Source organism: Orcinus orca, chromosome 1, assembly GCF_937001465.1.
Source record: "Orcinus orca chromosome 1, mOrcOrc1.1, whole genome shotgun sequence".
Taxonomy (NCBI): Eukaryota; Metazoa; Chordata; class Mammalia; order Artiodactyla; family Delphinidae; genus Orcinus; species Orcinus orca.
Window position 1 is genome coordinate 33971604 of NC_064559.1, and position 14640 is coordinate 33986243.

Consider the following 14640-nt stretch of genomic DNA (forward strand, 5'->3'; position numbering starts at 1 on the left):
TGTTATGAGTTAAGTAGTCGTACATCACTTCAGCCTGGGATCTGCCTCAATAGAGGCCCAGTTTCACAGATACTATTGGTCTTTAGAAACCTTTTACAAAGACATACTGCCAGACTTCTCCACAAGTATGCTCAGTTTTAGTTGCATTTGCTTTAGGTAAGAATAAATACTATTATATGTGAGGATTTTTTCTGACACTGATACTTAGCCATTAGCATTGTAACTCGAGTAATGTCATTAATTTTTTTAAAGGAGAGAGGGTTTAGAAGTGATCTTAGATGGTTCCAACAATTTAGAATTTTCAAGCATGAAGGCATATAAAATTTTTACTTCAGGAAAGTCCAGTTTTTTGTTATGGGAATACATATAAATTTTATAATTTACCAGAGAGTATAGATTTTCCCAAATAGTCTAAAAGTAGTCCCCAAAAAGTTGAGTCAGCTTTTCACAGAAAGCAGAACCGATTGTGTGTTCAGTTTTGAGTGATGATGGTTTTCAGTTTTAACAGGAAAAGGGCCCAAATGTTGTAGAACTTGGTCATAGCATAGCCAGAACTTTCAAGATAATTTGCAGCTCATGTATTTGTCTCAATAAATGATCCTTAAAGTTCTGGCCTTAACCTCAAGTTCCAGTGGATCCTCTCACATACGACCAGAACATAGTTTGTTTTCATCTCAACCAATCTTTGGTCGATGTTTAATTACCGTTTCAGAAATAAAGCTTGTTCTCTATATTGATCAAAGTTCTATGATCCTTTTCTAAAATTGTGGCTTCATTTTGCAGAATATTTCTGCAGTTCTTTAAAATATTTGCTTTGAATTTGTCAGGAACCAACAGGAACTGTGTAGTCTCCAGTTGCTATGTAACACCACTCTAAAGTAGCTAACATATATTGAGTACTTAATTATGTGCCTCTTAATTCACATATCCATTTTGACACTAAATCCTACACTGCCTTGGAAGATTACTGCTTTTTATCTCCACTGGAGCGTCAGAATCAGTGTGTTCAGATATAACAGTAAGAAGGTATATTTTTATGTGCAGTTGGGTTTGATTCGTTGAACCTTTCAAGAACTCTTTTTTTCTTAAATCTGGTCTTTGAAAGCTGCTCAGTAAGTCTGTGGAAGTTTCCACAACCTACACATCTAACTGCATTAATAATTTATTCTCCAAACTAATTTATATGAATTGCAAAATGTTAGAGGCATCAACACAAAATACTTGGCCATTTTCTTTTCTTTTTTTTTTTTTTAAGCATTGACTAATTTAATCCTCACATCCACGGTGGCATTGGTACTTTTGTTTTTAATTAATTATTTTTGCTGTGTTGGGTCTTCGTTTCTGTGCGAGGGCTTTCTCTAGTTGTGGCAAGCGGGGGCCACTCTTCATCGCGGTGCGCGGGCCTCTCACTATCACGGCCTCTCTTGTTGCGGAGCACAGGCTCCAGACGCGCAGGCTCAGCAATTGTGGCTCACGGGCCTAGTTGCTCCGCGGCATATGGGATCCTCCCAGACCAGGGCTCGAACCCGCGTGCCCTGCATTAGCAGGCAGACTCCCAACCACCGCGCCACCAGGAAAGCCCCAACCATTTTCTTAACATTGTACAATAAAATTGACAGTATAAACAATGGCCATAAATAAGAACAGCAATTAAAATTTTATATTTTAAAAAATAGGAGTCATAAAATTTACTGAGTGGGCCTATTAGTAAAGTTTGGTTGGATTTAATTGGGAAAGTGTTGCAGTCTGAGTCAATCGTGATGAGCAACAGTGGATTAAAACTTGGTAATGCCTGTTCCTGGGCTTTTTGGTCTTTAGATTCTGTGACTGATTTGTGTTCAGATAGGAGTAAAGCAATAGCCTACTGAGTTAAGGGTGTAAACACCGGATATTCAGACTGAAGAATGCAGAGGAGGAAAAATGATTAAGTAAAAGACTACTGTGGGACTTCCCAGGCGATTCAGTGGTTAAGATTCCGCGCTTCCACTGTATGGGGCGTGGGTTCAATCCCTGGCTGGGGAACTAAGATCCTGCATGGCGTGGCCAAAAAAAAAAAAAAAAAAGACTGCTGTTTGTTGAATAGACAAATGACTGAAATAGGACATTGGATGGATCAAGAACACTCAAAGGAGGAGGAGAAATTTCAAGGGGATGGAGAAGCTAAATAAGAAGGAACCCTTCCCTGGTAGGTGTATTTGATTAGTGAGGTCACTTATTTAGGTTGAGAGGTCAAGGAAGGTAGTCAAGTTTAGAAAAGCTGTAAGGAAATGTGAAATACGTTACTGCCGCAAAGTGTTTTGGACTGCCTTCCCTTGAAGAGGCTCAAATTAGAACATTATGAAGTCTAACCATCATTAAACACTGCTGGCCACTAGGGATAGATTAAGGTAAACTCCTGCCTTTGAAATACTTTTAAGGATAAAGTAACAAGAGTGAAATGGGTACAAGTAATAAATGGATGATGCTGTCTATAAAGGGGATGAGTGAGAAATCAATGAGTTCAAGACTGATCAGGGAAGTTTTCCTTGAGGTGTTAGATCTGGAGTTTTGTGTAGCTTAGCAAAGGAGATGATTTGAGCTGCAAACAAAGCCAAATTGAGCAGGTAAGGTTTGTTTTTAGTGACCTCTGACAATCCCGTTGGTATTCTCAGAGTCTGTCTTGTCTCATTCTTGCTCAGTTTGCTGTCAGCTGTTCTTGGCTAAGGAATAAACTGGTCTTTTACAAAGAAAGAAGGATCTATTTTAAATGTGAATCTGAGTCACTGTGTTTCATGAAATCCTCCTGTGCCTTCCCCTTCCCTCCAAAATTAAAGTCCCTTAGAATAGCATGTTGTACCAGCCTCTTCCATCACTCACCCTTCGTGCTCTACACTAGCAAAATTACTGACAGTCGACTTCGCTTATACACCAATCTGTCTCTAGCTGTTTGCCTTTGTTAATGCTGTCCTCTATTTAAAGGTCTCTTTTCTCCTCTTTTCATTGGCTGATTCCTACACACTCCATGACTTCCAGGTTACCTCTCCCAATACCCTGTTCTCCCTCTCCCCAAACTGGGCTCTGGTGCCTGTCTACTAGACATATACTCTTTGTTTACCCTCATTGTTTTGAAATTGTTTACCTCTCCATCAGCAGAGTATAAACTCCTTGAGATAGAGATTCTTACTAACCTATATATTCTCAGCACCTAGTACAAGTCTGGCACATAGAAGGTATATTAGTTTGTTAGGGCCGAAACAACATACCACAGCCTGGGTGGCTTAAACAACATAAATGTATTTTCTCACAGTTGTGGGTGCTAGAATTCCAAGATCATGGTGTTGGCTAGTTCGGGTTCTTCTGAGTCCTTTCTCTTTGGTTTGCAGATGTTCCCCTTCTCACTGTGTCCTCACATGAGGCATGGCCTTCCCTCTGCATATACATGTCTGTATTTTAATCTCTCGGTAGAAGGACACTAGTCACCTTGGATTAGGGCCCACCCATATGACCTCATTTAACCTTAATTTCCTCTTTAAGGGCCTATTTCCAAATAGTCACATTCTAGAGGTACTGGGGGTTTAGAGTTTCAACACATGAATTTTGGGGGGCACACTTCGGAAAATAACAGAAAGCATTCAATAAATACCTGCTGCCCATTTCAAGGGCTGTTGATCTTTGTTAGGCTGCCCCTGTCTCTTCCCAACCCCATTCTTTGTCATGCTTCATTCAGCAAGTTTTGAGGCTCCTGGTTGATATGCAAGAAACTTTAAGCTGAGAGGAAGGATGTTCTTCAATATTCAGAAGGCCTGGAGGTGACTCTTCTCAGGATATGTCCCTTTGGACCAGTGATTCTCAGGGTATGTCTCTGTACCAGCCATTTGCAGATACCTTGGGAATGTCATGAAAATCTCAAATTTTACAAGAACATTATGATTAGTTGGAACAAAAAAAGGGAAACATGTCATAGTACTTTCCGCTATCTAATAAATTCATTGAATTGGTGATATTCATTCACAAGTTTCAAACTTCAAAATGTGTATAAGGGTATACAGTAAAAATCCTCCCTCCTACTCCTGCCCCAGCTACCCACTTCTCCAAAACCAATGTTCTCAGTTTCTCAGGTATTCTACAGATATTTTAGGCACATATAAACAAATATACTTCTATATAATATTATATATAAAACGTGATATCCTGCACCTTGCTTTTATTATATTTATTATGAACAGTTTTAAATTATGAATTACAAATTCATGACAAATCCTGTTTCACCTATACCCATACCAGCTATCCATCCCCTATTCTGGCCCCCAGGACTGGGGCTAGGGTGAGGCAAGCAAGGTACCTGGGCATAATTTAAGGAAGTGCTCACTCTCAGGGTTGTACTTGTACATGCAAGTGTGACTCATAAAATTTTATTCCTTAGGCTTGCCCCATCTGAGATCCAGCTCTGCTGGCTCCACTAAATTATTCTGAAGTTAATCTGAAATGTATCATAGCTTACTTTTTCTCTTACTGTATATTGGATATCTTTTCATAACAGGACACAAAGAACTGCAATTTTTATTATAGTTGCGTAGTGTTACACTATATGAACATGCAATAACTGAGCTAGTTCCTATTGACAGACATTTAGGTTGTTTCCCATCTTGGTATTTTAAACAATGCTGCAATGACTATATTATTTCACACATGTAAGTTTGTATGATTAAGTGTCTAGAATTGGAGCTTAATAAGGTATATTACCACCAGTTTTTGATCTTTGCCAACCTAGTGAGAGAAAATGATTTCTCAGTATAGTTTAGTTTGCATTTCTTTTATAATGAGTGAAGTTTGACCTCTTTTCATACCTTTGAAGACCATTTGTATTTCCTTTGCTATAAAACTGATTGTTCATATCCATTGCCAATTTTTATTTTGGGTCTTTGTGTCAGATTAGAAATGGCTGCAAATTCTTTAATACACCTCCAATAAAGAGTTGGGCTCTATTTTTCCAGCCCTTGAACCTGGCCTGGGGTGTGAATATTATACTAGTTCCAGGCCTGGTCTTAAAGGGTACTGTTAGCTTCAGCTTTGGCTTCTTAGAGCCTTGGGCCCCCGTATAATAAAGCATATTCCTCTGCCAGAGAGACCATGAGGTGAGGCCCTGAGGCTATATAGACATGGAGACTGACTCAGGTGGGGCTAGCCTTCTAAATACACATGCCAAGGCCTTAGACCATCTGAAGCAGAAAAATCACCCAGCTGATCCCTGCCCTAACTCTTGACCCACAAAGGTCACAAATTAAAAAAAAAAAAAAAAAGTATGCTGTTTTAAGCCATTAAGTTTTGGAATATTTCTTGCACAGCATTTTTTTTTTTCCGAGTTCTTTATATATTAGTAAAATCACCCACTTTTCTGATGTGGTACAAACATACTTTTCCCAGATCTTCTCATTTTGCTTATTATGGTGGCTTTTTAGTGATGCAAAACTTTATAATTTTTATATAATTGAATGTGTTACTTTTCTTTAAAAACCAGTTAGAGCATACAATTGAATAAAAGACAATTTTTCAGTCCAAGAGAGATGAAATATCTATGATTAAACTGGATGAACTAGAAAGAAGAAACTAAAAACTACAGAAAATTAAAAACTTCTCAAAGACTCAAAGGAAAATTTGAACAAATAGAAAGCCATCATGTACTTAGATTTTTAAAAATTAATTCTATGGGGCTTCCCTGGTGGCGCAGTGGTTGAGAGTCTGCCTGCCAATGCAGGGGACTCGGGTTCGTGCCCCGGTCCGGGAAGATCCCACGTGCCGCTGAGCGGCTGGGCCCATGAGCCATGGCCTCTGAGCCTGCGCGTCCAGAGCCTGTGCTCCGCAACGGGAGAGGCCACAACAGTGAGAGGCCCGCGTACTGCAAGAAAAAAAAAGAAAAAGAATTCTAAGTTGTTCTAGATTTAATGTAATCACAGTAAAAATACCAAGAGGATTTTTTAAAATTAGATAAGCTTATTCTAAAGTTTTAAAGAAAAACCAGAATAACTAGGAAAATTCTATGTAATTCTAGTCCTAGCAAATAAGAAAACATTATAAAGCTACAAAACTTATAACAGTGATACTAGTCTATAAATAGACACTAAGATCAACTGAACAAAATATAAATGCTATACATAAAAACACATACCTACACACACACATACACTTGGTATATCATAAAAGTGGAATTTAAAATTGAATGAGGAACAAAGGATTATTTTTTTGTAATAGTGATGGACAACTGGGTAGCCACCTAGAAAATTTTAAAATTGTATCAGTTCTAGGATATACTGGGATAAATTCTAGATGGATCAAAGATTTGAGTTGTATAATCAGTCAAATGATTGGTTATAGAGATCAATCCTTAAAAGTTTAGAAATCATGACTTCAGAAACAGGAAAATGCAAAAACAAGTAGCTAAGTATCTCTACATATGAGATGGGCTAGGTATACTGGTGTGTTCTAGTCACACTGTCTTCAAATTCAGCAAATCTCAACTTTACTCCACGCACATCATGACCCTCTATTTGGTTTTGGAGGGGGGGCTGATTAAAAAGAAATAATTATTCCGTGTGTTTTCTAGCTCTCTCTTTTTTTATTTTTATTTATTTGGTTGTACTGGGTTTTAGTTGTGGCAGGCAGACTCCTGAGTTGTGGCTCTCCAGTTCCTTATTTGCAGTATGTGACCTCTTAGTTGCAGCATGCATGTGGGATCTAGTTCCCTGACCAGGGTTTGATCCCGGGCCCCCAGCATTGGGAGCATGGAGTCTTATCCACTGTGCCACAAGGGAAGTCCCATCTAGCCCTTTTTAAAAAATCACTTTCATATCCTTTGAGCTCACATTTTTATGAGGTTGCCATTAATATTATCCTCATTAAACAGAAGGCCTTGAAACTGAGCAGGACCCTGCAAGGCCTTCCAGGGGACAGACCCCCTTGTATCTCCTGCCTCTTGTTTATAGAAAAGCTTTAACCTCCTAGGACTTCCCTGAGTTTCTAAGAGTAAATTTAATCAGAGAAGTGAGAAAATGCAGAAACAAAGGAAAACAGTCAAACAAGACAAAATCATGATAGTTTAGCCATAAAACAAAGTCAAGGGCTATAGATAATATCCTGAGCCATATCCTTGAGTTGTTTTTCAGATACCAAAACAACTAAGAAGCTAACTGCATCTTGACCATAAACACCTAGCCTCCAGACCACCTGGAGCCTGAGGATTGATAATGCTGACCCCTGTGACCTCACGTGGTTACCTCAACACCCAGAGAATTGTGCATGAGCTGATCATGTACCTGCAAGCCTCTCCCTTACTTTGTCTTTAAAAATCCTTTCCTAAAAGCCACTGGGGAGTTCGGGTCTTTTGAACGTGAGCTGCCTGTTCCCCTCGCTTGGCCTCACAATAAACACTGTACTTTCCTTCATCACAAACCAGCGTCAACCGCTTGGCTTTACTGCTCCTCCGCTGAGTGGACCTAAGTTTGGTTTGGTAACAACCTCAGTTAAACAAGTTAGGATTTTGCTACTTGCCCTACGTGGTGTCCCCTTTGACGAGCCCCTTCAACTCTGAGCTTCAGTTTCCTTGTCTATAAAATGGGTATTCCAATTAAATGAAATTTCTGCCAGCCCACAACATACCCTAACAAATTCCAACTCCTCCCCTTCCAGCTGTGTTACCCAGGAAAAGAAAAGGTCAAACATTGAGACCTTAATGTGTACACATGTATACTACTACTTCATTGAATCTTTAACTCCATGAGGAAAGAACTTTCTTTTTTGGTTGTGCCAGGTCTTAGCTGTGGCCAGCGGGCTCCTTAGTTGTGGCATGCGAACTCTTAGTTGCGGCATGCATGTGGGATCTAGTTCCCTGACCAGGGATCAAAGCCGCGCCCCCTGCATTGGGAGCCCGGAGTCTTAAACCCCTGCGCCACCAGGGAAGCCCCCGAAGGAACATTGTTATCTCCACTTTGGTAACAACTAAGCCAAGACATGGCAAGGCTGAATAACTTTTTTTAAAATAAATTTATGCATTTATTTTATTTTTGGCTGCGTTGGGTCTTCATTGCCGTACGTGGGCTTTCTCTGGTTGTGGCGAGCAGGGGCTGCTCTCCATTGCGGTGCGCGGGCTTCTCACTGCGGTGGCTTCTCCTGTTGCAGAGCCGGGGCTCTAGGCTCGCGGACTTCAGTAGTTGCAGCACGCAGACTCAGTAGTTGTGGCTTGCAGGCTCTAGAGCGCAGGCTCAGTAGTTGTGGCACACGGGCTTAGTTGTTCCGCAGGATGTGGGATCTTCCCGGGCCAGGGCTCGAACCCGTGTCCCCTGCATTGGCAGGCGGATTCTCAACCACTGCGCCACCAGTGAAGTCCAAGGCTGAATAACTTATTCTTGGTCACAAACTATAACAGTGCCAGATTTGAAGCCAGAAATCAGACTTCAGGGTTTTCATACTACATAGATCTTCTGTTGCCACCTTACAATTAACTCCTCACAAAGTTGATGAGAGTTGAATCGGTTACTGGAGCAAACCAGAGCATCTGGCTATTGAATTCGGATTGTCTGTGGCCGAAAGTGTCAGCTGTGGGAGCCCTGAGTTTGGGCTTCTTGCGGCCCTACCCTGTCCACCACAACGCTGCTATCAAGCCTAAATTCCAGGGAAACAGGCCTTAGAAAAAGCACTAAACCAACCTATTTCACAGACAGAGGTACGCAAGGGGACGATCTGGCTCTTAAAGCCGACTCAGAAAACGAAGTCGCGATGGCCAAGCGCTGTGCACCGCCTCCCGGCAGCCGAGGCACAACCGAAGCCGCTAGGCTCCACCTCCAGCCTCCCTTCAGGTGGCGCTGTAGGACTAACCCACGTTCCAAAATGCAGTCGCCCCAGTTACTACAAAGCACCGAGATAAGCGGAGCCCGTGGCTAGAGAGGTATTTCCCAGGAGCCTCCCAGGTCGCCCCGCGAGCACCATGCACTTCCGCTTCCGGCTCTTTATTCCGGAAGTTGCTTTTTGAGGTAGTGTGCGGGATAGTGTGGTCTTTGTGCGCTTCCACCATGGCGTACCGAGGCCAGGGCCAGAAGGTGCAGAAGGTGATGGTGCAGCCAATCGTATCCTACTCGGGATGTGAGAAGGAGGAGGTTCGGGTCAGGAAATGGGGGGCGAAGGAGCAGACGGAGCAGGCCAGAGGGAGCGGAGTCCGGCCCCTCATCCCATGAGCCCCTGGGGCGGCCGAGACTGGGAGAAAGCGCGGGTAGTTGAAGAAGCAATTACAGGTGGGAGGTGGGCTTGGCCGACCCCTGCGGTGGGAAATGCAAGAATGGCGGGGGTGAGCTGTTGGAAGACAACCTTAGTTAAGTACTCAGTGAAAGCGGGAGTTACCGGTCTCGTGCCTGAGGAAGATGTCGGCGCCGAAGAAACTCCAGGAGAATGAGAGTGGGAGGGGATTCGTTTACAGTGTTTAGGGAGCCCCAAATGGGTGCCTAGTTGGGCACTTTGCATAGGCACAGACGTCGCGTTCAGAAAAGTGAGATGGGGGTAGGGTTGACCAGTTCCAGGAAGCAGAGTCTATGCTATGCGTGTATTTTTTCCTTAACTACTGCTGCAGAATCTCATCTTCAGATACTTGCAAAATGTAAGTTGTTTGTTGTTAACTGTTTCATAATTACTTTTTAAGTTAAAGGTGAATTTATTTGTTTGTTTCATCCTGTCTGATCATTGTTCTAGAGTTAAATGTAGATGAAACTGGAGATTGTGAGGGTATTTGAGGGGAAGGAGTGCTGGGAAAGCTCTAATGTGTTAAAATGGTGTGTAACCATGCCAACTCCAAGCATGCAAAGAATTGTGTCGTAATTACTCTACAAGACCAAAATTACTAATTTCAAAAAGTAATTATTGGTTGACATGACAGTGGTAATTGGGTACTTTTGTTGCAGTGGGTATGGCCAGAACATTGGAACCTTTCCCCCTTCCCTTTAGGATGAGACACTGGAAGAAAAATTCAGTCGGCTTTAAACTAGGTCATAAAGTGGTGTGTTTAGCACTTTGCGGGGTGAGGGACACATATTTATAGAAAAGACCCAAAAAAAGGAAGACAGGAAGGATAGGTTTAGAGGATTTAGTGGCAGCCTTCTTTCCTTTGAGGGGAGTTTTAGCAATTCAAAATTTGACTTGACAAGGCGGAGTATTTAAGTTATCTCTGAAAGAAAATGTGGCTCCTGTTGTTCTGACAAACTTTAGTGTGTGACAACACAATTGAAAAACAGATTAATTTCAAGCTCTTGTAATTTTTAATCACAGGAATTGAGAGTCCCCCTCCTGGTTATTAGGTGTGAGACATGGAGAACTGAGTACCTAGAGAAAACTGTCTTGGAGCTGGATTTTGCTATAGGAGATAAGAAAGAAGCCCTTTTAAATGCTATCCTGTCACAAATTTTCACTTTAAATGTATAGAGACTAGAAGCAGTGGAAATATGATTGAGTTCTAAGTTCACAGGAAAATTATTAACTTAGTTCCAATATATTTATTAAGTGAGAATGTTTCTTGATAAGTAACTAGTCTTGGCTTTTATTTGTTAAGGTTTTTTTAGGAGCCATGGTTGTCTGTTGTTTGACCAAAGTGGTTGGATTTTATTTACTTATTTCTTAACATTTCTATTTTTGTTGATTATTTCAGAGATCTCGGATTCAGGTGTGGCTTTATGAGCAAGTGAATATGCGGATAGAGGGCTGTATCATTGTGAGTACCCAAGATATTTTATCTCAGAGCAGTTTGTTTATAGAAAAAGACTTACCAAAAGATAACAGAGCAATATACAAAAAGTCAGAGACCCAACCCACGGAAAGTTCTTCAGGACCCACTGTCCTTGTCTCATTGTTCTGCTTGATAGGGATTATGTAATTCATAAAAGAGAGGGAAAATTATTTAAACAACAGTATTAGTCCTTAAAGGAGGGGTCAAAAGAAATAAAATGGGGCCGGGGAGATGGGATTAATGGAGTATTAGTTCTGGGTTAGGTGATACCTGAATAGAACTGGGTGGGGTTAGTTAAATAAGATGTCCACGATGGCAGAATAGCCTAAATAATGTTTTTAAAAAGGAAGATATGGATGGAAGTGTTATGCTACGACTCTGGTATTTCTTTTAGACAGTGTAGATTCCATCAATAATCTCCCCTTCCCTGTTTACTAGTTAGAAAACAAGCACGGTGGTTGGTGGTGGTAGTGTCTTGTGGGGAACATGGGAAGAGTTAATTCATATATGTACACACACTATATTGAGCACGTTATAAAAGATAAGGGAAATGGCTCTTTGGCATAGTTAATGAAATCTTAAGTCCCAAAGGTTCCAGAAGTAATGTGAAGTACATTCCATCTTCCTTTATTTAAAAAGAGGCTTAGGGAGTTTCCTGGTGGCCTAATGGTTAGGGTTCTGAGCTTTCACTGCCATGGCCCGGGTTCAGTCCCTGGTCGGGGAATTGAGATCCTGCAAGCCGTGCAGCATGGCCAAAAAAAAAAAAAAAAAAAAACAAGGCTTAGGACCGGGAGGTGGTATTTCAGCTAAAAGATCAGTGGAGAGGTGAGTTTCTGAAGTTAGCATCTCTATATATAGCCATTTTCATTTAGAATGGTTTGGATATGATCTTATGTGAAGATGACAGTCAATTGGCTTATTTTTCTAGGGTTTTGATGAGTATATGAACCTCGTATTAGATGATGCAGAAGAAATTCATTCTAAAACAAAGTCAAGAAAACAACTGGGTAAGACTATAGATGGCCTTAAAGAATTGTAGAAATTTTTATTCACTTACAGAATTGAATTGCAACTCATTTCACGTTTAAATTTAGTTTGCATTTGAGAAGTTATTATTTGGGAGAGAAATATACTCTTGAAATCATCCTTTGCCACTTATTCTTTACCCCACTCCATTTTTGCTTTTGTCTCTCCACTCAGAGAGCTCTCACAAAGGTTACCAAAGACTAATGGTGTTAAATCGAATGGTCCTCATTTTGTTGCGCTCTAAGCAGCATTTGGCTCTGTGGTACTATAGTCAGGTTTTTGCTTTTCATTACTAGTTGTTCCTTTTTCAGACTTTTATATATTCATTCTTTAGGACCCAGCCATTAACTGTTTGAGTTGCTCAAGTCTTGGTTCTACGTCCTTCTGTCACTCAGTATTATTTTCCTAGGCACTCAAGACTGCACCTTAAATTACATTTATATGTTGACTTCCAAATTTACGTTTGTAGCTCTAGACCTCTCTGAGCCTATTCAACATTTCTACTTGGATGTCTCAAAGCCTCCTCAAAGTTAGCATATCAGAAATCAAACTCAGTTCCAACCCCTCACACACTGTTTAGAGCAGTTTTAGTGTTCCCTGCCATGCTGAATGGCACCAGTTCTATTGAGTTTGCTAATAAATTTCTCTGCAACTACCTCAGCTCCCTCCAGTTTGCTCTGCAGGCTCCTGTCATCTTTTATTTAAAACACCAATCTGAACTTGTTATCTCTTTGCTAGAAAGCCTTCAATGGCTTCTTATTGCTCATAGGATAAGGAAATCTTTAATGTATCCTTCAGGGTCCTTCATGATCTGGCCTTACCTCCCTCTGCTCATTTTGTATCACTTTGCACTTCATATTCTGAGCTTCACCCACACTTCTTTCAATTCTTGGAATCTGTACATTTGTCCCATCATAAATCTTTGTATATGCTGTTACCTGTTTCTTGGGACTCAGACCAAATGTCACTTCCTGCCAGGGTTTGGTTTGGTTTTGCTTGGGGTGGGGATTGATGGAGGGTGTGCTATGCTGAGTTTGTAGTAAAATATTCATTACTGGGATTATTAATATCTCTGCCACTGGACCACATGCTCCATTAGTGCATGAGTCCTGTCTTTTTTGCTCCCTAATATGCTCAGTGCCTAACTCAGTGCATGCCACGTAGTAGAAATTTTAAAATATTTGAACAGTGAAGGCAGTTTATTAACCCACGTTCTTTAGGATTCATGGCTTCATCAAGACCTACTGAATCATTTCTGTTAAAACTCCATTAACTTGAGGTTTATTTAGACATTTTGTCTTTAATTGTTTAATGCCCCACTTCAGAGCTCACTAGTATTTTTATCAGTGGTGGGTTTCAGGTGCCTCTTTCTTCCAGTCCTTGAGGATTCTCTTGAGCCTATACTAGCTCTGTGGAAAGTAGATTCTAAGGAGTGGTATAATGTTTTGCTTTGCTTTTTCCTGCTTAGGCTATTTTTGTGAAAGCCTGGATTTTTCGAATTTAAACATGTCTTGCCAGGAAGGCCAAGCTAACCTTATTGATGTTATTTATAAATTATTTGCAAAATGTTGATTTCCCATGGTAATATCCACCCTGTAGAACAGATTAATATTACCTGTTGTAGAAGCCTGGGAAAGTGAAACAATTTAATTGCTATTGGTGTTGATTAGCATTTCTCAAACTGTTTTACTGAACACCAGTGTTCCTGAAGATATTTATAGATATTTCTCAGGAAAAAAGTATTCTCTGCTCAAATAAGTTTAGAAAATGTTAGGTAAAACTTAAACAAATTTGTGTACCACAGGATGAAATCTATTATATTAAGAATTGTAGAAGAGATATGGGAACATATGTATATGTATAACTGATTCACTTTGTTATAAAGCAGAAACTAACACACCATTGTAAAGCAATTATACTCCAATAAAGATGTTTAAAAAAAAAACTGTAAGAAAGGGATTATAGTAAATATGCTGCATTTCCTAAAAAAAACCAATTTCTCAACTTCTACAAACTCGGAGCATTAGGAAATGTTGGGGTAGTTGACTTAGTCTACAGAAACTACTTTTTGTAAAATAACATTTCTCTACCTTCATTATGTTATTGTTGGAAAAGTGCACATGGTCTGATATGCACAACCTTTCAATATATGAATATTGGAAAATGTCACATACCTTCTCAAGAGAGAAAGCATTTTCAAAATCACTCAAGAATGATATGAAATTCTGAGGCTAAAAGGTGGTTACAAAGTAGTCTGAGTGGCTATTAATAGCTTTTTTTTTTTTTTAATTTTTTGTTGCAGGTCGGATCATGCTAAAAGGAGATAACATTACTCTGCTCCAAAGTGTCTCCAACTAGAAATGATCAATGAAGTGAGAAATTGTTGAGAAGGCAATACAGTTTTTTTAGGTGTGCTTTGTTAGAAGTGTAGTTCTAAAGCATTTATTCATATTGTTTTGCTCACCTTTATGTTATTACCAGATGACAATAAATGCTGTGGGATTGTTTTTATTAAAATATTTACATTGTTTTCTTTTATCCAGTTGTAGAGAGTTTTTACACAATGGCACCATTAGCTGTTAGTATTTATTTTAAGGTTTTCTGAAGATGGCACTTGTCCTGGGCATTTGCTTTTCACAGAACTGGGATCTGTAGATTCTTAAGGCAAAGAGTAGGAATTCTGCCTGACATGTAATCTTCTGATACTGGGTGGTGGAGAAGGGGAGTGTTCACAAAAGTAAAGATTATGGTGCCAATATCATCAGTTCTAATTCTGAATGCTGGGACACAAGGGTTTCTAACCACAATAGGTTGGGGACATTATAGTAGCTCAGTTTTTGCTTAGCACTCTCTTAGAGTTATTGTGTAAGGCCTTT

The 14640-nt window shown here is 40.2% G+C and overlaps 1 protein-coding gene across 1 annotated transcript; it reads left to right on the forward strand.

Annotated features, from left to right (window-relative positions):
* Window positions 1–8966: 8966 nt before the first annotated feature.
* Window positions 8967–14281, forward strand: SNRPE (small nuclear ribonucleoprotein polypeptide E). Its single transcript, XM_004282477.4, has 5 exons — window positions 8967–9095; window positions 9593–9619; window positions 10661–10723; window positions 11667–11745; window positions 14067–14281. Exons 1-5 carry the CDS (start codon window positions 9042–9044, stop codon window positions 14120–14122), a joined length of 279 nt encoding a protein of 92 aa, XP_004282525.1. The 5' UTR covers window positions 8967–9041; the 3' UTR covers window positions 14123–14281.
* Window positions 14282–14640: the final 359 nt, after the last annotated feature.